Source organism: Budorcas taxicolor, chromosome 18, assembly GCF_023091745.1.
Source record: "Budorcas taxicolor isolate Tak-1 chromosome 18, Takin1.1, whole genome shotgun sequence".
Classification (NCBI taxonomy): domain Eukaryota; kingdom Metazoa; phylum Chordata; class Mammalia; order Artiodactyla; family Bovidae; genus Budorcas; species Budorcas taxicolor.
In genome coordinates this window covers 51,027,318-51,051,248 of record NC_068927.1, presented here as the reverse complement: position 1 = coordinate 51,051,248, position 23,931 = coordinate 51,027,318, and the positions used below count along the sequence as shown (strand labels likewise).

The window sequence follows — 23,931 nt, the reverse complement described above, 5'->3', positions numbered from 1 at the left end:
AGTTACTAACATTCTGAGATTCTGAGGGAACTGATACTGACTTTGGGATTTTAAGATTTCACGACTCTGAAAATACATATTTTATGTGCATAACATGCCACATTTCTGAGATATTAACATTCCAAGGGTCAACGTGCTAAGGGTCTAATGTTCTAAAGGCTTATGATTATGGAATTGTGTGTCTGAGAAGGGTCTTTGCTCATGAAACTTTAGTATTGATGATTAAACACTTCTGAGGTTCTAAAACTTCATGAATACAAAGTCCAAAGGATCAAGAACTTAAAGTTCCAAAGGTCTAAGGTCCTAAGATTCTATACAGTTCTCTCGTCTTTGGTTATATTGTCCTAAAACATCAAAGTAGCGTGACCAACAATTCTAGTTGTCCCAAGACTGAGGGTTTCAGTGCAAAAAAACATGAAGGTGTGGTCATTCTTTCTCAAAGTGCTCAGCATCCACATTTCTAATCTGAAATCCTAAAGCTTTAGGATTATAAAGCCCTAAAGACCTATGTATATTACAGTCTAGATTTCTGAGGCTTTAAGATTCTAAGACCCAACAATTAAAATGTTTAAGATCGGTGATTACAAAATTCTGTTTACAAGAGTCTCCATTTCTAAAGGTCTTGGATTCAAAGAATCTCTGAGTATGACATTCCATGGTCCTAAGATGCTAGATGTCAGCATTTGGGGATTCTAAGGAAGCACACTTAGAAAGTCCCACGTTTCTGGGATTGTACATTTCTAAGGCTCTATGAGAGGTTTCCCAAGTGGCTCAGTGGTAAGAATCTGCCTGCCAATGCAGGAGACACAGGTTCGATCCCTGGGTCAGGAATATCCCCTGGAGGAGGAAATGGCAACCCACTCCAGTATTTTTGCCTGAAGAATCCCATGGACAGAGGAGCCTGGTGGGCTAACAGTCCATGGGGTCACGAAGGAGTTGGACATGCTTAGTAACTAAACAACAACAATACTGGACATCACAGATAGAGAACAATTTTCCATTATCGTGGAAAGTTCTACTGGAGAGTGCTGGTCTAAAGACTCAAGTTCCAAGTGTCTGTAACCCTCTTCCCATCCTCCAGGTCATCAAGGTATACAGATACCACCCCAGCAGTGCCTTCCCTTCCTTCTCTCCCACCTCCAACCCCAGCCCTCTTCCAGGTACCTGCCAAGGCCTTGATCCGGGAGCACTCAAAGAGCGAAGCTGCTGCAGTGGAGGCGGCCGGTTGCTCTCGCTCCCAGCCCCGATCGGGACTGTCCCAGCGGGCTGCAGGGTTGTTATTATTGGGGGCTGGCAGCCCCTCCATGTTGTCCACTTCCCCTGGTACCTGCGCCATTGAGGGAGATGAGGCCTAGGGATGAGGAGAGGCAGGTTAGGGATAGGGGCTGAGTTCGGAAGTCCCACTACTGTTTTAAAAATTTGGCACAGCCAAATAAATAGTTGCAGCATGCAGGATCTTCAATCTTCATTGTGGCCAGTGGGATATCTCCCTGTGACACATGGGCTCTATTTTCCTGACCAGGATCAAACCCAGACCCCCTGCATCGGGAGCATGGAGTCTTAGCCACTGGACCACCAGTAAAGTCTAGAGATCCCACCTCTAACAGGGACTGACTGTGAGTTCTGTCCCCTCTCTCACCTTCAGTTTCTCTGTCTTTAGAAGGGAGTGACATGCTAATAATGACAATAATTTTCACACTAACCACATCATAGGGCTGTGGTCAAACACCCACCTTAACACCTAGCAGAGGGTAAGGGCTCAGCAAATTGTCACTGTTAGGACTCCATGGTGATCCAGTGGTTAAGACTCGGCTCTTCCACTGCAGGGGTCATAGGTTCAATCTCTAGCTGGGGAACTAGAGATTGAACCTATAAGATCCTGCATGCCACATGGCCTCCCCCATAAAAAACTGTCACTGTTATTGTTAGAATTATAGCATTGTTATCAATAGAACTCTATAAGGCAGTGACAACAATAATTAACATTTATTGAGCACTTGCACTGTGCTCAGTACTTTATATGCATTATATCTTATTTAATTCCCACAAATTTAACAATCTAAAGAAAGGCATTATTAGGCCTGTTTTACAGAGGAGGAAGCTGAGGCACAGAGGGGTTAATTCACTTGCCCAAAATCACACAGCTAGTGAGTAACCAGGATTGAAACTTAGTCACTGTGATTGAATGACTGCATTAACTGTCTCAATTCTTCATCCGTATAGCCACGTCCTCTGCCATATAGCTCCTCAGTGCTCTCCCACTCTGGGGATGGGAGGAATGAAAGAGTGGGGTTGAGTGGGGGGAAGCCCTACCCCCTGACTCTGGGCTTGGCCACATGACTTGCTTTGACCAATAGAATTAGATAGAAGCACTAGTGAGTTCTGAGCCCAGGACTCAGGAGATCTTGCATGTTTTTGCTTGTGTTTAACTGTGGCCATGAGAAAAACATAGCAAGGCTAGTCCAAGTCCAAGGCCCTCATCACAGCCAAGGCCAGCCTCAACAACCAACAGTCAATATCCCCCTACCCATCCTAATGGGGAAATAAGCTCAGATGAGCCCAAGTCACTGACCTCAGATTAACTCAAGGCTAAATAAATGCCTAGTGTTTTATGACACTGAGTCTGGGGGTGGTTTTCTTATGTAGCATTATTGTGGCACTAGCTGACTGACATATTGTCTGACTCTAAGGCAATGTTCTAGAACACTGCCAGATTGTAAATATGAAATTTAAGGGTGTGGGAGATGTTAGATACATCTCCTCCATTCTCTAGAACCCCAGGACTGATTCTAAGACTAAGAAAAGAGGGAGCTGGGAGGAGCTCAATATCCCCATTCTCAAAATATTCAGACAGTAGCCAACAAACCAGATTTTAGGGAGGCAGGGTCTAAGTCTTGGTCAATGTAGTAGAGACTGTCCCTTTCCATAGACACTCAAAAATCCATTATTATCCTTCCCTTTTTCCATGGAAACCTTTAAGTGGGCACCTGTGTGACCTTGGCCAAGTCACCTTTTCTAGGGCTCAGTTTGTTCATCTGTAAAATGGTAACAACAGTACCCATTTCCTAGGGGTGTTTGAAGATGAGAGAATTAATGATGTGGGGAACACGGTATCTAGTACACAGTAAGCCCTCAATACACGGGCCTTGCTATTACTATTCATCCTCCAGTCACATATCTTAGCGCATCTAAGTGCCTGTGCTGAAGTCAGACAAAAATGAGTTCAAGTCTTGCTGTATCTTTAAACCCGATTACCTTTAAGTTGGCTTCTCCGTGCCTCGGTGTCCCTCCCTGTTATAACGGTGAACACAACTGTTTCCTCAATGGAGGATACTTGGAGATGGAAAGGCACTTAGCACTTGGTGAGCTCTCGGTCAGGCTGGCGGGGGAACAGCCCTGTCTATTACGTGATTCAACGGGGAAGGAAGGGAGAAGGCGGTGGGGGAGGTGAAAAGGGGTGTCCTGAGGGCCCCAGGAAAGGTTGGTCGGGCGAGGCTGGGGATAGGAGCTGACAGCCGATGCTTTAACCCTTCCAAGGCCGCGCCTCTCTCTCCCTACAGTCTAGTCACCGTTCCCAAGGAGGGAGGCCTGGGAAGGACAAGGCTTAGGTGGAAGACCCACGTATGGCGCTGAGGTTGGACTGGGGTAAGGGACTGGGGACTCATTCTGCCCTCGACCCTCTGCCTCCGCTAGCCGGGGAGACCCTCGGGGCTCAGGCCATGCCCACGGGGCGCGGGGGAGGGATGCTCAGGCAGGTGGGAAGATGCTGGAGGGAGGGGCTATCCGCCCCCACGCCGCTCACCTGGCCCCGCGGCCGCCGGTGCCGCTGTCCCCGCTGCTCGCCGTGGCCGACCGCCCTCCCTGTCGGTGTCCTCGGCCCGGCCCGGCCCAGCCGGCTCGGCTCGGCTCCACCGGCTCCGCCGCTCGGCCAGATCCGCATGCGCCGCTACCGCCGGCGCGCCTCCTCCCGATCGCGTGGCCGCCGCGCTCGGCGCGCCCCCGGGACCCTCTCCCGCCCGCGGTTCCCCCGCCAACCCCCGCCGCCTGCAGCGCCTGCCCACGCGCGGCCACAAACCCGGCCACGGCGTGCGATACACAGCTGCAGGGCCCGGAGGCAGCGTCACACACAGTGCACACTCCCACCGGGTCACACACTCCCGCACTGCCACACACATGCGGGGTCTCATACAGCGTCACAAGGACTATCCACATCCACGCGCTCACACTGTCGCCCCCTTATACGGGGTCACGCAGGGTCGAATATTCAAAGTATGTCACGCAGTCACAAGCTTGCACCAGGTCCCGCGCTGAAACGGTGCCCGACAGCGTCACACACTGTAAAACACTCAAATAGTGTCACCACCATTCACGTGGAGTCATATACGAGCACACATGTGCCACACACTGTAGCACACTTCCATGGGATCACAGAGTATCATCGGCTCACACATCACACACGGCTTCACCATCACACAGCATCACACACTTTTACACACTCAAACTTGTTACACACTCACGTGGGAGTCATACATCCTGCACAGTCACACACATGTTACACAGTCACAGGTCACAAATAACATCACAATAACAGTAACACCCACAGCCACACTCAAATGATGTCACAGAGTCACACACGAAGAGTCACACACTCCCGTATATCACAACTCACACGTCCCACACTCACACCATATCCCCCAGCGTCATGGATGCATATAGGATCACAAACGGTCCCACTATCCACCGGTGTCACCACCGGTCACAGAGGAAGAGCATCAGTGCCTTCCACACGTGGTGTCACACATAGACTCACACTGTAATACGGTGTTTTACACAGAGGGCACAAGTGTCTTCCACAATCATGCTCTCCCTTGGGGTTATTCGCAGAGTCACACGGGGTCAACACGGGCACATAGACACGCAGCTACACAGTGTCTCCCTCACGCACCCACACTGTTCTGCCTCACTTTCTCCCCTTGTGGCCTTGGGAAGGCCGTGGGGCGTTACGTGAGCCCCAGATCAGACTCACGGCCGTGAAAAAGGAGGCGTGAACGAGGAGAGGACTGTGGGCGGGGCCCGCGCTCGCCCCGCCCCACCCCGGGAGGCTAGAGCGCGGAGGCGGGGCTCTGCGTCCACCTTCGCGGGCCGCCAGACACGCCTTCCAGGCTAAGAGGCGGGCGGAGGGGGCGGTGCTAGGCCTCAGGCGAGCTGACTCCAGCTCCGCCCACTCTATACTTAGCTAGAGGCGTGGCCTTTGGCCCCTCCCCTCGACCGAACCGTGAGGCGGCCCCGCCCCGTCCCTCCCTCTAGGAAAGGACGCGAAGGGGAACCAGCAGCCAGTCGGTTCCCGCGTGTCCTGCAACTCCACGGCCTCGCGCCCCCGCGATCCCGCAGCATGGTCGTCAAGAAGATTGCCCTTTTCGGCGCCACCGGCAACACCGGACTCACCACGCTGGCGCAGGCGGTGCAAGCAGGCATGAGCTGGGACGGGCAGGGAATGTCGCGGGGTGCACAGCTAGAACTATAGGCATCGTGGGATTGGGCCCAGGGAGGTTGGAGCCAACGTGCCTTGGTGTGCGAGGACCTAGAGAGCAAAGCTGGTGGCCACGGGGGCAGAAATGGGGGACGCTATGAGGTCCAACTTGATCTAAGTCCCAAGGGAAACGAAATGGCCCTGGGAGGCTGGGGGACTGTAGCGATCCAATGCTCTTATGACAGACAGTTGGTGTGCTGGTGGCAGTGTGGTGGGTGGTTGCACACCCAGCACGGGCTTCACTACGCCAGGCCTGAGGCATCTTCCCACAGTGCCCTCTCGCCATTTGCGCTGAATCCTCATAGCACTCCTGTGAGGTGGAAACTAGTATCACCTCACCTGACAAATGAGAGAAAGCCGAGTCTCCCTGAGTGATTTGCCCAGTGTCACATAACTGGAAAGGCGCAGTGCTGAAATTTGTTACCTGGCACTTGCTCTTAACCACTGAGAGCCCGCCAGCACTTGGTTTGAGCACCAAGGATTTTAAAATTGAAAAACTGAGGGGTAAGCCGCTATGAGTACCTAATGGAAAGATCATGGAGACAAGGGTGAAGACTTGGGGACACAGGTCCCAGGAAAGTCAATGAGGGCTGAAAATTCAGAGTTGCCCCCAGGAAAGGGGATAAGTATCATGCAGCAGGACCCAGCCCCCACCACCCCAACTTCACCAACTCCCAGCAGAGTCTGGCCTGTCCAGATATATGGCCCCACCCTTGCTGGCCTGAGTGACTCTGAAGATAGTGACTATCTGGGTGTCCCCAAAGGGTGGAGGCCACCAGGATCCCACTCTCAGCTGCCTCCTAGCCCAACTTTCCCTGGGAGGGATTGTGACTCAAAGTTCCCCTTTAGCCCCACTTCTCTCCACCTCCCCAGGGAAGACCTAGTGAGGATGTTGACTTGTGGGGACAGGAGAAACAAATTTGCTGATAAATATTTCTTGGGGAGGAAGTAAGAGGGAGAAGTTGAAAGATGCTGAGTCACTGTGAGTTTTGGATTCCCAGATTACTACCTTTCTCTTAATCTTAGATTCTATAACGTTTCACTTAGCTTCCCTGCTGGTCACAGCTAGGACTGCACCTGGAAGTATGGGCTGTACCTGAGGCCTAGGGAAGTCCTTGCCTTCTTACGGTGGCTCTAACAGGTCTCTTCAGAGCTAGTGAGCCTGAACCTCCCTGTCCCCATCAGAAAAAGGAGGGGCTTGAATGAACTAGATTTTTATTGACCTCCATGGCTCTGTAGGCCTGAGTCCTGAAGGCACAGACTCTGGTGCCCGTGTGGTGGGCTGTGCTTAGTCGCTCAGTCGTGTCTGACGCTTTGCAACCCCATGGACTGTGATCTGCCAGGCTCCTCTGTCCATGGGATTTCCCAGACGAGAATACTGGAGTGGGTTGCTATTTCCTTCTCCAGGGGATCATCCCTACCCAGGGACTGAACCCGTATCTCCTGCATTAGCAGGCAGATTCCTTATCCCTGAGCCTCCTGGGAGGCCCGTCCAGCATATAGCTGGTGCTCAGTAGACACTCCTTGGCTGAGTAATTATAGATTATAGCTGTGTGATCCTGGCCCAGTTACCTAAACTTGCCTTACTTTCCCCAGACTCAAAATGGGCATATAATACAACCTACTTTGTGAGGTTGTTGCAGTCTGAGGGCCGTTTTCAAACTGCGGGTCATAGAGAGTTCTGAAATATATTCAGTGGGTCGTAACAGTGTCAGAATGGATCACATGTTGAATACTGGTTTTATGAAACTATTGTCTCAGTTATACATGTATAAGTTTGTGTATACAGGGTTAGACAGTGAAGTCTACTTTGAATGGAGGGCTGAGATCAAAAAAGCTTAAAAGGGGCATGATGTCTACAACTTATTCTCATATACTTAGGAAAAAAACTTTATACCTATACATATAATTATACATGTTACATGTATGTGTTGTGTATACACAGAGAGAAAGATAGAGCAAATATGAGAATATAGGTCTTGCAACTTTCCTATAGGTCTGAATTTATTTCAAAATAAAATTTAATGGAAAAAAAGATAAAGTAAGAGATTTGTTTTAAACAAAAAAGGAAGAAAGAAAGAAAGAAAATTTTTTTAAGTTTGGAAATAACCTTACAAATGCTTGTGTTCTTTGTAAAGGGCCAAATCTGTGAATTCTAAAACTATAGTTTGACATAGTAGCCATTAGCCACTTGTGGCTATTTAAATTTAAATGTCAGTTGTGTTAAAAAAAATTTTTTTTAAGTCACTCATCAGTGGAAAGAGTTTAGTACAGCACTTGGCACATAAGAGGCTTTTTTTTTTTTTTTTGGGCTGGTTCCTGCAGCTTGTGGGATCTTAGTTCCCCAACCAGGGGTTGAACCTGTGCCTTCAGCAGTGAGAGCCTGCAGTCCTAACCACTGGACCGCCAGGGAATTCTCTAGGAGGCTCTCAGTAAATGTCTCTAATCACCAGTAGGCTTCCCAGGTGGCTCTATAGTGATAAAGAACCCACTTGCCAATGCAGGAAACGTAAGAGGCACCGGGTCGATCCCTGGTTTGGGAAGATCCACTGCAGGAGGGCACGGCAACCCACTTCAGTATTCTTGCCTAGAGAATCCTTGGACAGAGGAGCCTGGCAGACTACAGTCCATAGAGTCACAAAGGGCCGGATACGACTGAAGCGACTTGGCACCAGCACAATTACCAACAATGTTTCGCTGATGGGCACTCTTGTGCTGGGCCTGTGTCAGAGCTCTCGTGTTAGTGAGAATGTTTCTCCTCCAAAATGCCCACAATTTTCTAGGGTCCATTTTACTAATACGGTGGTAGTTAACCAGTGACTACATTGACACCCTGAAAGCCCCTGTTGCTCCCCAATGTGTCTGAGGCCAGCATTCCATATGAAAGGTGATCACACACAGGATAGGCATGCTAGAGACAACTACTACTACTACTACTACTAAGTCGCTTCAGTCGTGTCCGACTCTATGCGACCCCATAGACGGCAGCCCGCCAGGCTCCCCGGTCCCTGGGATTCTCCAGGCAAGAACATTGGAGTGGGTTGCCATTTCCTTCTTCAGTGCATAAAAGTGAAAGTGAAGTTGCTCAGTCGTGTCCGACTCTTAGCGACCTTATGGACTGCAGCCCACCAGGCTCCTCCGTCCATGGGATTTCCCAGGCAAGAGCATTTTAGTTTTTACTTTTAAAATTATTTATTTACTTTTGGCTGCACAGGGTCTTCATCGCTGCTTTCTCTAGTTGGGGCCAGCAGGGGCTACTCTGTAGTTTCAGGGCACGTGCTTCTCATTGCGGTGGCTTCTCTTGTGGAGCACAGGCTCTAGGGCACTCCGGCTTCAGTAGCTGCGACACTTGGGCTCAGTAGTTGGGGCTCCCGGGCTCTAGAGCACAGGCTCAACAGTTGTGGCTCGAGGCCTTAGCTGCTCTGAGGTATGTGGGAGTCTTCCCAGACCAGGGATCAAACCTGTATCTCCTGCATTAACAGTCGGATTCTTTACCACTGAGCCACCAGGAAAGCCCGACCTTCACTTTAGAGAAGAGACTGAGGACCAGTCAGGGAAGGCGTTTTCTGAGGTTCCTCTGCCAGTGAGAGGTGGAGCTGAGAAATGCCTTGGGAGTCCAGTGGTTAAAACTGTGAGCTTCTACTGCGAGTGGCTTGAGGTTCCCCTTGGTCAGGGAACTAAAATCCTATAGGCCTTGCAGTGCAGTCAAAAAAAAAGGAGAGGTGGAGCTGGAGTCTGAACTCAAGTCTCTGGCACAGTATAGACTGTGCTTTTGTGTTGATATAAAAGTCAGGGAAGGGACTCCTCTGATGATCCACTGGTTAAGACTCCACACTTCTACTGCCAAGGGCACAAGTTCGATTCCTGGTCGGGGAACTAAGATCCCACATGTTACCTGGCAGGGCCATTAAAAAATAATAATAAATCCAGGAGATGATGTTGAGTATGTCATAGCCCCTGCACCCACAGGGCCATGACAGAGGAAGCACGGTTGGCTGGAGAAAGAGGGGAAGGGTGCTCCAGGCAGAGGAGCATGTGCGAAGGCCAAGAGGCAGGAGACAGCATGGTGCGTTTGAGGAACTGAAAGAAGCGCAGTTAGTGAAGAGGGCTTTGGCTCCAGCACAGTCTGGAGAGGAGAGGCCACATGGAGGGGGCCGTATAGAGGGGAGGCTTGAAGGCTATCATAAGGAACATGACTATCTTAAGGCACTGGGGTGGAGGGTGGATAGGGAGAGATCTGAGCCAAGGGCACTTTGTTTTGGGGTGTGTTTTTTTTTTATTAATTTATTTATGTTGGCTGCACCAGGTCTTAATTGCAACAGGCAGGATCTTTAGGTGCAGCATGTGGGATCTAATTCCCTGAACAGGGGTCAAACCTAGGCCCCTTGTCCTGGGAGTATGGAGTCTTAGGCTCCTGGACCCCCGGGGAAGTCCTAGGGCACTTTGATATAACTGTGGAAAGCTCTATCTGGCTATAATGTGCAGTGTGGGTTGGAGGGGTTGAGACACGCCAGAAGCCCAGGGAGGACTAGAGCAGGCCAGGAAATACAATTGTGAGATGATGAAAAGGCCTGGTCACAGCCAACACCCATAGAGCCCTCTTTTCTGTGCCAGACACTCCTCTAAGCTTTTCATTTGTTTTCGTTTTCATTTTGCATCTTTTCAGTAGCAACTTTAAGTTATCATTCACATACCATACCCCATTCACCCATTTAAAGAATATAATTCAATGGGTTTTAGCATATTCCCAGACTCATGCAAACATCATCACAATCAATTTAGAACATTTCATCACTACAAAAAGAAACCCCTAGAAGTCACTCCCCATTTTCCTGCTGAGCCACTTCCCCAGCCCTAGGCAATCATTCATCTACTTTTTGTTTATATGGATTTGCCTGTTCCAGACCTTTCTTATAAATGGAGACATACATCATGTGACTCTTTATGACTGGCTTCTTTCACTTAGCAAAAGGAATTTTTTCAAGGTTCATCTATATTGTAGCCTATGTGTCATCTCTTTTTATTGGTGAAATACCATTGTGTTGGGCTTCCCTGGTAGCTTCGATGGTAAAGAATCTGCCTGCAATGCAGGAGACCCCGGTTTGATTCCTGGGTTGGGAAGATCTCCTGGAGAAGAGTATTCACCAGTATTCACAGGCCTCCCTGGGGGCTCAGATGGTAAAGAATTTGCCTGCAATGCAGGAGACCTGGGTTCGATCCCTGGGAAGATCCTCTGGAGGAGGGCATGCATGGCAACCCACTCCAGTTTTCTTGCCTGGAGAATCCCCATGGACAAAAGATCCTGGTGGGCCATGGGGTTGCAAAGAGTTGGACACGACTGAGCAACTAACCACAGCACAGCACCATTACATTATTTATCTACACCACTTTTCTTTCTTTCTTTCTTACTTTTTGGCTGTGCCGTGTGGCGTGTGGGATCCTAGTTCCCTGACCAGGGATCAAACCTGCAACCCCTGCGCTGGAAGTGTGAAGTCTTAACCACTGGACTGCCAAGGAATTCCCTATACCACTTTTTTTTTAATTAATTAATTTATTTGGCTGTGCTGGGTCTTAGCTGAGGCATGGGGGATCTAATTCCCTGACCAGAATCAAACCCAGGCCCCTTGCATTGGGATCACAGCATCTTAGCCACTGGACCACTAGAGAAGTTCCCTCTATACCACTTTTATTTATCCATTCAGCTGATGGGAATTTGGGTTGTTTCCACTTTGAGGCTTTGATGAGTAATGCCTCTATAAACATTCATGTACAGGTTTTGTGTGAACATACGTTTCCATTTCTCTTGGCATATACCTAGGAGTCAAATTGCTGGGTCGTTGGGGTAACAACGGCTTCCCAGGTAGTATAGTAGTAAAGAATCCGTCTGCCAGTGCATGAGACACACAGGGGATGTGGGTTCCATCCCTGGGTCGGGAAGATCCCCTGGAAAAGGGAATGGCAACCCACTTCAGTGTTCTTACTTGGAAAATCCTATGGACAGAGGAGCCTGGTGGGCTACAGTCCATGGGGTCACAAAAAGTCGGACACAACTGATCACAGGGGTAACAATACGCTTAACCTGAGGAACTGCCAGATTGTCTTCCAAAGCAACCTCATCATTCAACATCATCAGCCCTGTATGAAGGTTCCAGTTTCCCTACAGGCACGCCAACAGTCATTGTGTCTTTTTGATTATAGTCCTCCTCAGTTCACTTCAGTCACTCAGTCGTGTCCAACTCTTTGTGACCCCATGAATCGCAGCACGCCAGGCCTCCCTGTCCATCACCAACTCCCGGAGTTCACTCAGACTCACGTCTGTTGAGTCGGTGATGCCATCCAGCCATCTCATCCTCGGTCGTCCCCTTCTCCTCCTGCCCCCAATCCCTCCCAGCATCAGAGTTTTTTCCAATGAGTCAACTCTTCGCATGAGGTGGCCAAAGTACTGGAGTTTCAGCTTTAGCATCATTCCTTCCAAAGAAATCCCAGGGCTGATCTCCTTCAGAATGGACTGGTTGGATCTCCTTGCATTCCAAGGGACTCTCAAGAGTCTTCTCCAGCACCACAGTTCAAAAGCATCAATTCTTCGGCGCTCAGCCTTCTTCACAGTCCAACTCTCACATCCATACATGACCACAGGAAAAACCATAGCCTTGACTAGACAGACCTTAGTCGGCAAAGTAATGTATCTGCTTTTGAATATACTATCTAGGTTGGTCATAACTTTTCTTCCAAGGAGTACGTGTCTTTTAATTTCATGGCTGCAGTCACCATCTGCAGTAATTTTGGAACCCAAAAAAATAGTCTGACACTGTTTCCACTCTTTCCCCATCTATTTCCCATGAAGTGATGGGACCGGATGCCATGATCTTTGTTTTCTGAATGTTGAGCTTTAAGCCAACTTTTTCACTCTCCTCTTTCACTTTCATCAAGAGGCTTTTTAGTTCCTCTTCACTTTCTGCCATAAGGGTGGTGTCATCTGCATATCTGAGGTTATGGATATTTCTCCCGGCAATCTTGATTCCAGCTTGTGTTTCTTCCAGTCCAGCATTTCTCATGATGTACTCTGCATATACGTTAAATAAGCAGGGTGACAATATGCAGCCTTGACGTCCTCCTTTTCCTATTTGGAACCAGTCTGTTGTTCCATGTCCAGTTCTAACTGCTGCTTCCTGACCTGCATACAGATTTCTCAAGAGGCAGGTCAGGTGGTCTGGTATTCCCATCTCTTTCAGAATTTTCCACAGTTTATTGTGATCCACACAGTCAAAGGCTTTGGCATAGTCAATAAAGCAGAAATAGATGTTTTTCTGGAACTCTCTTGCTTTCTCGATGATCCAGCGGATGTTGGCAATTTGATCTCTGGTTCCTCTGCCTTTTCTAAAACCAGCTTGAACATCAGGGAGTTCACGGTCCACGTATTGCTAAAGCCTGGCTTGGAGAATTTTGAGCATTACTTTACTAGCATGTGAGATGAGTGCAACTGTGCGGTAGTTTGAGCATTCTTTGGCATTGCCTTTCTTTGGGATTGGAGTGAAAACTGACTTTTTCCAGTCCTGTGGCCACTGCTGAGTTTTCCAAATTTGCTGGCATATTGAGTGCAGCACTTTCACAGCATCATCTTTCAGGATTTGAAACATCTCAACTGGAATTCCATCACCTCCACTAGCTTTGTTCATAGCAATGCTTTCCAAGGCCCACTGGACTTCACATTCTAGGATGTCTGGCTCTAGATGAGTGATCACACCATCATGATTATCTGGGTCGTGAAGATGTTTTTTGTACAGTTCTGTGTATTCTTGCCACCTCTTCTTAATATCTTTTGCTTCTATTAGGTCCAGACCATTAGTGGGTATGAAATAGTATCTCACTATGGTTTTGATTTGTATTTCTCTGATGGTTAATGATATTGAGTATCTTTTCATACGTTTATTGGCCATTTGTCTATCTTCTTTGGAGAAATGTCTATTCAGATCTTTTGCTCAGTTTTTAATGTTCATCTTTTACTATCAAGTTGTAAAAGTTCTTTATATATTCTAAATACAAGTCTCTCATCAGATATATGATTTGCAAAAGTTTTCTCCCATTCTGTGGGTTGTCTTTTCACTTTGTTGATAGTGTCCTTGGAAGCTTTTTCTTTTCATTTCAGTTTTCATTTTTTCACCAATTTTTATTTTTCATTTTGATGATGTCCAGTGAATCTGTTTTCCCATTTGTTGCTTGTGCTTTTGGTGTCACTGCTAGGAAACCACTGCCTAATTGAATGGCACAAAGATTTATGCTTATGTTTCCTCTAGGAAAAGGAAAAGGAAGTGGCAACCCACTCCAATACTCTTGCCTAGAAAATTCCATGGATGGAGGAGCCTGGTGGGCCACAGTCCATGGGGTCACAAAGAGTCTGACATGACTGAGCAACTTCACTTTCCTTCTAGGATTTGTATAGTTTTCAATTCAGTTCAGTTCAGTCGCTCAGTCGTGTCCGACTCTTCGCGACCCCATGGACTGCAGTTTTAGCTCCTACATTTAGATCTTTGATAATTTTGAGTTAATTTTCATATATGATGTGAGGTAGGGATCCATCTTTATTCTTTTACATACGGATATCCAGTTGTCCCCGCACCATTTGTTGAAAAGATTCTTCTTTTCCCATTGAATTAATTGTCTTGGCACCCTTGTCAAAAATCAACCAACCACTTTAAACTTTTAGGAATACTATTCAAACCTACATCAACCCTGTAAGGCAGAGACTGTTATTGGTGTCATTTTACAAATGAAGGCTCTAAGGCCAGACAGGTTAAGTGGCCTGCCTAGTGTCACAAAGCTAGCTAGTGGTAGGGACAGATAGAATTCAAAATCCGGGTTGCTTTGACAATTAGATAAACTAATAAATGTAAAGTACTTAGCACCTGGCATCTAGTGAGTGCTCTATAAATACTATGTATCTTTATTTTTTCATTTTATTTATTTTTGACTGCACTGGATCTTTGTTGCTCCAATGACTTTTTTTCCCCCTCTCGTTGTGGCAAGAGGGGGCTGCTCTCTAGCTGCTGTGAGTGGGCTTCTCGTGGAGGTGGCTTCTCTTGTTGCAGAGCACATGCTCTGGAGCCCGCAGGCTTCAGTCACTGCGGCACTGGGCTCAGCGGTTTTGGCTCCCTGGCTCTGGAGCCCAGGCTCAGTAGTCGTGGCACATGGGCTTGGTTGCTTCAGAGCATGTGGCATCTTCCTGGATCAGGGGTCACACCCATGTCTCCTGCATTGGCAGGCGGATTCTTTACCACTAAGCCACCAGGGAAGCCACTAAGTATCACTATTATCATCGTTGCCCCAGAGTATACAGATTTTTAATTATTTGTTTTTTAAATATATGATGACAAGTATCAAGGAAACTGGGACAGTTGTGTTGTTTTGCCTTTCCTCTATCATTTTCAGAACAATAGATTAATCCTCTGATAGGTAACAGTGATGACCAATGAAATTTCTTAGTTATCATTATGAATTCATGTATTTTTATATATTTGATGTGCTTCCGTTCTTTGCCATCCATATTCTTTGGGACAAATCAAATTGCCCCTGATTTGTCCTGAGAACCCCTTCAAGTGGCTTCTGTGTCCTCTTGACCTCACTTCATCATTCTTTAAACATAGCTGGTGGTACAAGATGTTCCAGGTTCATCTTGTCCTCTCCCTGCCCCGGCCCAGCAAGCAGCCATTCCTTCAAGGAGCTCTGGTTCATTTTTCACGAGAATGCTGTTTAGAGGCTGTCTTAATCAGCTCAGGCTGCTATAACAAAAATACCACAGACCAAGTGGCTTAATCAGCACTCATTTCTCACAGTTCCAGAGACTGGGAAGGTCAAGATCAAGGTACCAGCCGGTGTGGTTTCTAGTGAGGGCCTGCTTCTTGGCTTGCAGAGGCTGCCTTCATGCTGTGTCCTTACACTGTAGAGAGAGAGCGCCTTGGTCTTCCTCTTCTTGTGTACAAGCATGCTAAGTTGCTTCAGTCATCTCTGACTCTGCGATCCCATGGACTGCAGGTTGCCAGGCTCCTCTGTCCATGGGATTCTCCAGGTGAGAATACTGGAGGCGGTTGCCATGCCCTCCTCCAGGGGATCTTCTCGACCCAGGGATCGAACCTGTGGCTCCTGCATTGCAGGCAGATTCTTTACCACTGAGCCACCAGGGAAGCCCCTTCCTCTTCTTAGAAGGACACTAATCTCATTATGGGGACCCTACTCTCTACCTTCATGACCTCATCTAAACCTAATTACCTCCCAAAGGCTGCATCTCCAAATACCATCCCATTGGGAGTTAGGGCTTCAGCATATGAATTCAGCGTATGACAAAAGCATTGAGTCCATGACAGAGACTACAAACTACTGGGTTTTTTTTTTTTTTTTGCAATATGCATAAACATTAATATATTTCGCCGTTGTCTAAAACAAAGAAAGAAATATGTTGCTGGTAAACTTGATTTTTAAAGTATATATATTTATTTATTTATTTGATTGTACCATGTCTTAGCTGGGGCATGTGAACTCTTAGTTGCCTTACGTGGGATCTAGTTCCTCGACCAGGAACTGAACCCAGGTGCCTGCAGTGGGAGCACAGAGTCTTAGCCACTGGGCCACTAGGGAAGTCCCTGTTGGTTATAAACTTTAAAAAGGAGTATTTGTGTGTGTGATGGTAGGGCCAAGGGACACAGAGTTATTCAAAATTCTTTTGGGAGGTGATATGCCAAAGAAATATTCAAAATAAATGACCAGTAAGACAGGACCCAGGGCTTCTCAGGTGGCGCTAGTTGTGAAGAACTTACCTGCCAATGCAGGATATGTAAGAGACGCAGGTTCGATCCCTAGGTCGGGAAGATCCCCTGGAGGAGGGCATGGAAACTCACTCCAGTATTATTGCCTGGAGAATCCCATGGACAGAGGAGCCTCGTGGGCTATAGTCCACGGGGTCACAAAGAGTTGGACATGACTTAACAACTTGGCACGCACACATAGACAAAAAACAGGACCCAACCCTTCAGAAGTAAGGCCTGGGGGACCAAACCCAATGATGAACATACTTGGCAGTACCTCAGCTTCCTCCAGGACCATGGACGGGGGACATAGACCAGTGTGATGATGAGCTTAACCCTTTAGTTGTTGTGGGGAGGAGGGAGTAGAGAAGTCAAGGGGATGAGAGGCAGAGAAAGGCATCGGCAGATTATTTATGAACTGGCAGGGAGGTATCACCCTATTTTAACAATCAACTGTGTGTATATCAACTGTGAGTATGCCAGCAAAAATGTTTGAAGATGGTGGTCTCAGAACAGGGGATCTGGGGGATGGATTTGGGGGTTCATGGGACCCTCCAGGACCCAGCCTCTGGAGCCTAGGAGTGCCAGCCTGCAAGCCGACTGACCTGCCTCTCTGCCCTTCTTTGCAGGCTATGAGGTGACGGTGCTGGTGCGGGACCCCTCCAGGCTGCCCTCAGAGGGGCCCCAGCCGGCCCACGTGGTGGTGGGCGACGTCCGGCAGCCGGCCGATGTGGACAAGACTGTGGCTGGGCAGGACGCTGTCGTCGTGCTGCTGGGCACCCGCAATGACCTCAGTACTGAGCCCCCCCTCTGCCCGCGGCCCACCCCTGCACCTCGGCCCCCAGCGCCGCCCCCGCCCCCAGCCCCTCCCCTGCCACCCCTGCCACCGCCGCCGCCCACCAGTGACAGCCACTCTCTGTCTCCTCTAAGGTCCTACCACAGTGATGTCCGAGGGTGCCCAGAACATTGTGGCGGCCATGAAGGCCCATGGCGTGGACAAGGTCGTGGCCTGCACCTCGGGTGGGTGGCAGGGTCGTAGGGGTTGGGGCTGAAAAGTGGGAGCTGGGTACTGGACAGGCAGCCCAGGGGTTTCTACAAGGTGGCATTGGAGCTACTCGTGTATTTATTGAGCACCAATTCTGCATCTGAACCTTGCTGAATGGTACCTGGGCCCTGCACTCATGGGTCTCATGAACAGAAAGGAAGTGGTAACAGCGTGATCATCAAACTGTGACAGGCCGGAGTAGTCAGGGCCAGGATGGAGGGTGAGGCACAGGCAGAGGGGTCCAGGCCAGGATCTGGGGGGAGCATGGGGAACGGGATCAGAGCTGGGATGGGGGAAGGTAGAGGACTCTGGGGGTTCAGAGGAGGTGTCTGACCCAGCCTAAGAAGGGGTCAGGGAGAGAATGCAAGAGGAAGTGACAGAGCCTTGGATACATGGGCCAGGTCTTTACTCTCAAAGAGCTCCCAATTTACAAAGAGATGCCCTTCCTGAATAATCTGAAAAGAAGGCTGCAGGGTGTGTGACAGGAGCAGTTAAAGCTAGCAGTGTTTATTGAGCACTTACTGTGTGCTTGGCACCATCTGAGCACCTCACAGATGAATGCCACTGAATCCTCTCAAAATTCCTTTGATAGTACTTCCATTCATGGTGGCACATCCTAGGTGCCCAGTGAATTGTAGCTGTTCTTACCGCCTCCCGTCTATAGCTAAGGGAGTGGAGGCACAGAGAGGCCCATCGCCTTACTCGAGATCACACAGCCTGTAGCTGGCAGAGCTGGGGTGTGGAACCAGGCTGTCTGTCTCCACTACCCACACGCCTCACCGCTGTTCCATCACACCTGTTGTCTCCCAGGGAAGGGAGATGACATGAGGGGGGAGTGAGGAGGGGAAGGGACTGTGAGGCAGGGGCGTGGCTGCAACAGAGCCAGTGAAGGGGAGAGTGTTGGGTGGTGAGGCCAGGGGGCTGATGCTATCAGATCAAGTGGGGCCCCGGGGCCCTGATGGGGCCTCTGCTGTTCCCCTGAGTGAGATGGGGTCCTGGTAGGGTCCCAGATGTGCAAGGGTAGGGTCAGGAGAACAGGGAGGAGGCTCTGCCATGGTCTAGGCAGGAGGTAACACCAGACAGGAGCAGGTGGGGTGAGAAGCCTGGAACAACTGAAGGGCAGTAATGAGTCCCTGCAGGGAGATGTTCTGGCAGGAGACCTGCGGGTTATGGGCCTGGCCAGGCTGTCCTCAAGTCTTGTCTGATCCTGCCCTGTGTCCCCCCAGCCTTCCTACTGTGGGACCCTTCCAAGGTGCCCCCAAGACTGCAGGATGTGACCGATGACCATGTCCGGATGCACAAGGTACTGCAGCAGTCGGGCCTGAAGTATGTGGCCGTGATGCCACCACATATAGGTGAGTGGACAGAGAGCCAACTGCAGGGTCATCACCAGCCTGCTCCCTCCAGTCCTCTGGGGACATTCGCTGGGCCTTCCCTGTTGTCCAGTCGCTCAGTTGTGTCCAACTCTTTGTGACCCCATGGACTGCAGCACACCAGGCTTCCCTGTCCTTCAAACTCATTTGCTCAAGCTCATGTGATGTCATCCAACCATCTCATTCTCTGTCATCCCCTTCTCCTCCTGCCTTCAATCTTTCCCAGCATCACGGTCTTTTCCATGAGTTGGCTCTTCACATCAGGTGGCCAAAGTATTGGCACTTCAGCTTCAGCATCCGTCCTTCCAGTGAATATTCAGAGCTGATTTCCTTTAGGATTGACTGGTTTGACCTCCTTGCAGTCCAAGAGATTCTCAAAAGTCTGCTCCAACACCAGAGTTCAAAAGCATCAATCAACTCTTTGGTGCTCAGCCTTCTTTATGGTCCAACTCTCACATCTGTACATGACTACTGGTAAAACCATAGCTTTCGCTATACAGCTTTGTCGACAAAGTGATGTCTCTGCTTTTTAATATGCTGTCTAGGTTTATTGAAATTGCAGTCTCTCAGGACTTCTTCCACTGTACTCTCTTTATTAGGAGGAAGTTATACTGAGGCTCCTCCACATTCAAGAGATGGGGGCTTATGCTTCACGTCGGTTCTTTGTTTTTAAAACCCATGTATTTATTTGGCCACGCCGCACATCTTGTGGGATCTTAGTTACTCTAAAAGTGAAAGAAAGTGTTAATGCTCAGTCATGTCCGACTCTTTGTGACCCCATAGACTGTAGGTGCCAGGCTCCCCTGTCCATAGAATTCTCCAAGCAGGAATGCTGGAGTGGGTTGCCATTCCCTTCTCCAGGGGGATCTTCCCGATCCAGGGATCGAAACCAGGTCTCCTGCAATGCAGGCAGATTCTTTACTGTTTGAGCCTCTGCCAGAGATCAAACTCCTGCCCTCAGCAGTGGAAATGCAAAGTGGTCACCCTGGACCACCAGGGAATTCCCTTGTTTTTTAATCTTATTTAGTGTGTGTCTCCCTCACTAGAATTGTAAAGTATGAAGCTTTGTTTGAAGGCATGGATTTTTGTCTTGTTTTGATTACTGCTGTGTTCCTAGTGCCTAGATAGGGCTTGGCTCAGTTGCTCAATCCTATCCTACTCTTGGCTCAGTCTGTCTGACTCTTGGGACCCCCTGGACTGTAGCCCGCCAGTCTCCTCTGTCCATGAGATTCTCCAGCCAAGAATACTGGAGTGGGTTGCCATGCTCTCCTCCAGGGGATCTTTCCAACCCAGGGGTCGAACCCCCATCTCCTGTGTTTCTGGCATAGCAGGCAGATTCTTTTCCACTGAGCCATTGGCGAAGCATTTGGTTTGTAATAAGTGCTCAGTAAATATTTGTCGAATGAACTAATACCAGGGGAGATGCCTTGCTTCCAGGTGGTGCTGTGGAGGGAACCACACCCTCTTTACCCCTCCCGGGTGTGGAATTCACATTGAGACCCAAAGTCAGAGGGAGAGATTCGTTCACTTACAAATGTCTCTTGCACAGGAGGTGTGCACCTGGCCAGCATTACAAGTACCAGTGGGAATTCCCGGGGAGCCCAGTGGTTAGGACTCCAGGCTTTCACTGGCTTTGACTACCCAGGGCCCAGAGTTTGATCCCTGGTTGGGGAACTAAAATTCCACAAGCTGCGTGTTGAGGCCAAAACAATAAAACAAGTATCACTGACATAGTCTCTGATCTCATGAGGCTTCCATTTCTAGCAGGGGAGACAAAAGAACGATGTGAGAGAGCAAGTGTTAGTCGCTCAGTCACATCCAAGTCTTTGGAACCGCATGGACTGTAGCCCACCAGGTTCCTCTGTCCATGGAATTCTCCAGGGGATCTTCTCAACCCTGGGAGTGAACCCAGGTTTCCTGCATTGCTAGCAGATTCTTTACCATCTGAGCCACCAAGGAAATCCAAACGAAAGATAGATGATCCATATTACTGTTGAGTGGTGCTATGCTGAATGAAGAAACATACGTTAATAGTTCAGTGAAGAGAGTAATGGGGTGCTGCTTAGAGCAGAGGCTTTCTAAGGACATGGCTTCATGCCCTGAGGGAGGGAACCAGGTGAGTGTCTAAGGGGAGGGGGGACATTCTGGGATAAGGGAACAGCAGTGCCCAGGCCTGAGTCGGGAACTGTTATCTCCTTCCTGTTTGCCTGCCTGCTGGATGAGCAGTTCTGTGCCCGGGGCCTTCTGCCTGGAGGAGGAGGAGGCTTGTATACCACCCTCCAGAGGTTCAGGTAAGCTTCGATGTTGAGGTTCAGTTCAGGGACCCTGTTGGATGAGAATCCTGAGGTGTGAATCAGTGGTGAGGCTGCATGGTGGAGAAGCGAAAGAGAGCGCCAGCCCCAGTGCTGTGCAGACTTCAGGCCTGTGACCTCTGAGCCTCAGTTTCCTCATCTCCAAACGGGCTCATATTACTTCTTGACCTCCCAGGTTTAAAGCGAATATTCGGAGAGATTAAGCCTAAGAATTACTTAACACAAAGTTGTGGGGGGGGGGGGTTTAGTTCTTTTTTTGTGTGAATATGAAAACTTTGAAACCTCCAGAAAAGTTAAGGAAATTCAAGGTTTAAGAATTACCCATAAACCCTTCATCTGGGTTCACTTGTTAACATTTTGGCTTGTTTCTTTTCCCCATCTATCTGCTTATCATTTATGCATGGCGCTAATGTGTATGTGTGTTTATGTGAATACAAGTGTAGGGGCTTCCCAGGTGGTGCCAGTCGTAAAGAACCCACCTGCCAATGCAGGCAGATGTAAAGAGACATGAGTTTGCTCCCTGGGTTGGGAAGATTCCCCTGAAAGAGGGTATGGCAACCCACTCCAGCATTCTTGCCTGGAGAATTCCACCGACAGAGGAGTCTGGTGGGCTACAATCCACGGGGCTGCAAAGAATTGGACACGACTTGAATGACTTAGCACACAATGTATATGTGTGATTATGTGAATATATATGTAGTGTATATGCATACATTTTTTAAAATGTGTGTGTCTACATTGGCACACTCTACTCCTAGAACCTCTTCATAGGCATCTTCCAAGAAGAAGTATTTGGAAACAAACCCCAGTACGGTTACTGCACTAAGGGAACTGACATTCACTCTATCACATCATTTAGTATCCACTCCGTACTCAGACATACCCAACTGCCAAAAAATGTCTTCCAACCTTCCCCTCCCCTCAAAATCAGGATCCAATCCAGGATCACGTGTTGCGTTTAGTTGCCATGTCACCTCCAGTCTGGAACAATCCTCCATATCATTTTTTTAAAATTATTTTTTAACATGAAACATAACAGGCAAGGTGTCTTTTCCTTTTACATATATATCCATTCTTTTATTTTTAACTTTATTTTTAATTGAAGGATAATTGCTTTACAATATTGGTTTGATTTCTGCCGTACATCAACATGAATTAGCCATGGGCTTACATATGTCCCCTCCCTCTTGAATCCATTCTTTTTAGTATTAGTTTCTATTATGGTTTATCCCAGGACATTGAATGTAGTTCCCTGTGCTAAATAGTAGGATCTTGTTGTCTCAGATATCTTTTGAAATATTCCACATTCTGGATTTCTGTCATTACAGAAATTTCTGTCTTACAGACTCAGATTGAATATTTTTGGTGGGAATGTTGTGACAGCGTATGTTTCTTCCCTCTTTCTTTTTCCCCTTCATTTATTTATTTGGCTGCTCTGGATCTTCCTTTCTGTGACCTGGCTTTCTCTAGTTGCAGCAGGGGGAGGTACTCTTCGGTGCTTGCGCTTCTTACTGCAGTGGCTTCTCTGGTTGTGGAGCACGGGCTCTAGGCTTTCAGGCTCCGTAGTTGTGCCCATGCGCTTAGTTGCTCTGAGACGTGTGGGATCTTCCCGGACCAGGGATTGAACCCGAGTTCCCTGCATTGACAAGCAGATTCTGAACCAGCGGACAACCAGGGAAGCCCAGCTCTTATACCATCTTCTACCGTCTGGTCTAGGCACTCTGTAGACACCCTGGGATGTCATTGGCATGATCACAAGTTGGGGGAGAGGAAAGGTCATCCGCTTTACCTGGCCCCTCTGTCTTTACCTCGCAGGAGACCACCCGTTGACTGGGGCCTACACGGTGACTCTGGATGGACGAGGGCCCTCGAGGGTCATCTCCAAACACGACCTGGGCCACTTCATGCTGCGCTGCCTCACCACCGATGAGTACGACGGGCACACCACCTACCCCTCCCATGTGTATGAATAGGGCTCTGGCCCTGTCCCGGGAAGACAGCATCCTGTGAAACAGAACAAAGGAAGGGGGCAATAAATCTAGAGCCAAGAGCTTCAGATTACTCTAGAGGATCCACATCTATCTGAGTGTCTCAGTGTGTCTGTCTGCCTCTGTGAGATTTTCTGGGTATTCATTCATTCATTTCCTCTCTTGGTTCTGTGCCAGGGACCCAGTGGTGACTGTGGACCTAGCGGTGATGCTGCCCGCAGAGATCTCACAGTCCAGTGGGGAGGACAGTCTTGCCCCTGACAGCGACAACACAGACTGGCCAGAACTCTGATGGAGGAAGCACACAGGGCCGAGGGACCCAGCTGGAGGTGCAGACAGTGTTCTGTGGAAGAGCAGATGTCCTGCCTGAAACCTGATTTAGTGAGAATGAGCCAGGAGAAGGTTCTAAGACATGACATTCTAGGTAGAAGATACCACTTGAGCCAGGCAACTGAATAGCACATGGCGCCTTTGAAGAACTCAGATCTATCCCCTACAGTTAATAACACTTTGCTTGGAGGAGAGGGTTTTCTTGGTGGCTTAGACGATAAAGAATCCACCTGCAATGCAGGAGACCCAAGTTCCATCCCTGGCTTGGGAAGATCCCCCGGAGAAGGGAATGGCAACCCGCTCCGGTATTGCCTGGAGAATCCCATGGACAAAGGAGCCTGGTGGGCTACAGTCCATGGGGTTGCAAAGAGTCGGACACCACTGAGTGACAAACACTTTCATTTTCGTTTGGAGGAGAAGAGCGATCAGCCCCAAGAGGGGCTGTTCAAAGGATACGAAACTGTTCAGAATCATTGTAAAAAGTCTAAATTTCAGTCTAAGGTGTTGTGCAATGAGTGGAGCAGGGGAGATGCAGGGAGGGGGGCACATTCAGATTT

General features: G+C 48.8%; 2 protein-coding genes across 2 annotated transcripts in view; one reads left to right on the top strand and one right to left on the bottom strand.

Moving 5' to 3' along the window:
- The window catches only part of SPTBN4 (spectrin beta, non-erythrocytic 4), a 75,327-nt gene extending 73,991 nt beyond the window's left edge, over positions 1 to 1,336 (bottom strand). Inside the window, exon 1 of the mRNA XM_052655941.1 lies at positions 1,165 to 1,336. Coding sequence (XP_052511901.1) covers positions 1,165 to 1,336 — 172 coding nt within the window. The remainder of the gene's footprint in view (positions 1 to 1,164) is intronic.
- Positions 1,337 to 5,288: 3,952 nt separating this feature from the next.
- Positions 5,289 to 23,125, top strand: BLVRB (biliverdin reductase B). Its single transcript, XM_052656399.1, has 5 exons — positions 5,289 to 5,471; positions 16,956 to 17,120; positions 17,257 to 17,346; positions 18,598 to 18,726; positions 22,872 to 23,125. Exons 1-5 carry the CDS (start codon positions 5,393 to 5,395, stop codon positions 23,027 to 23,029), a joined length of 621 nt encoding a protein of 206 aa, XP_052512359.1. The 5' UTR covers positions 5,289 to 5,392; the 3' UTR covers positions 23,030 to 23,125.
- Positions 23,126 to 23,931: the final 806 nt, after the last annotated feature.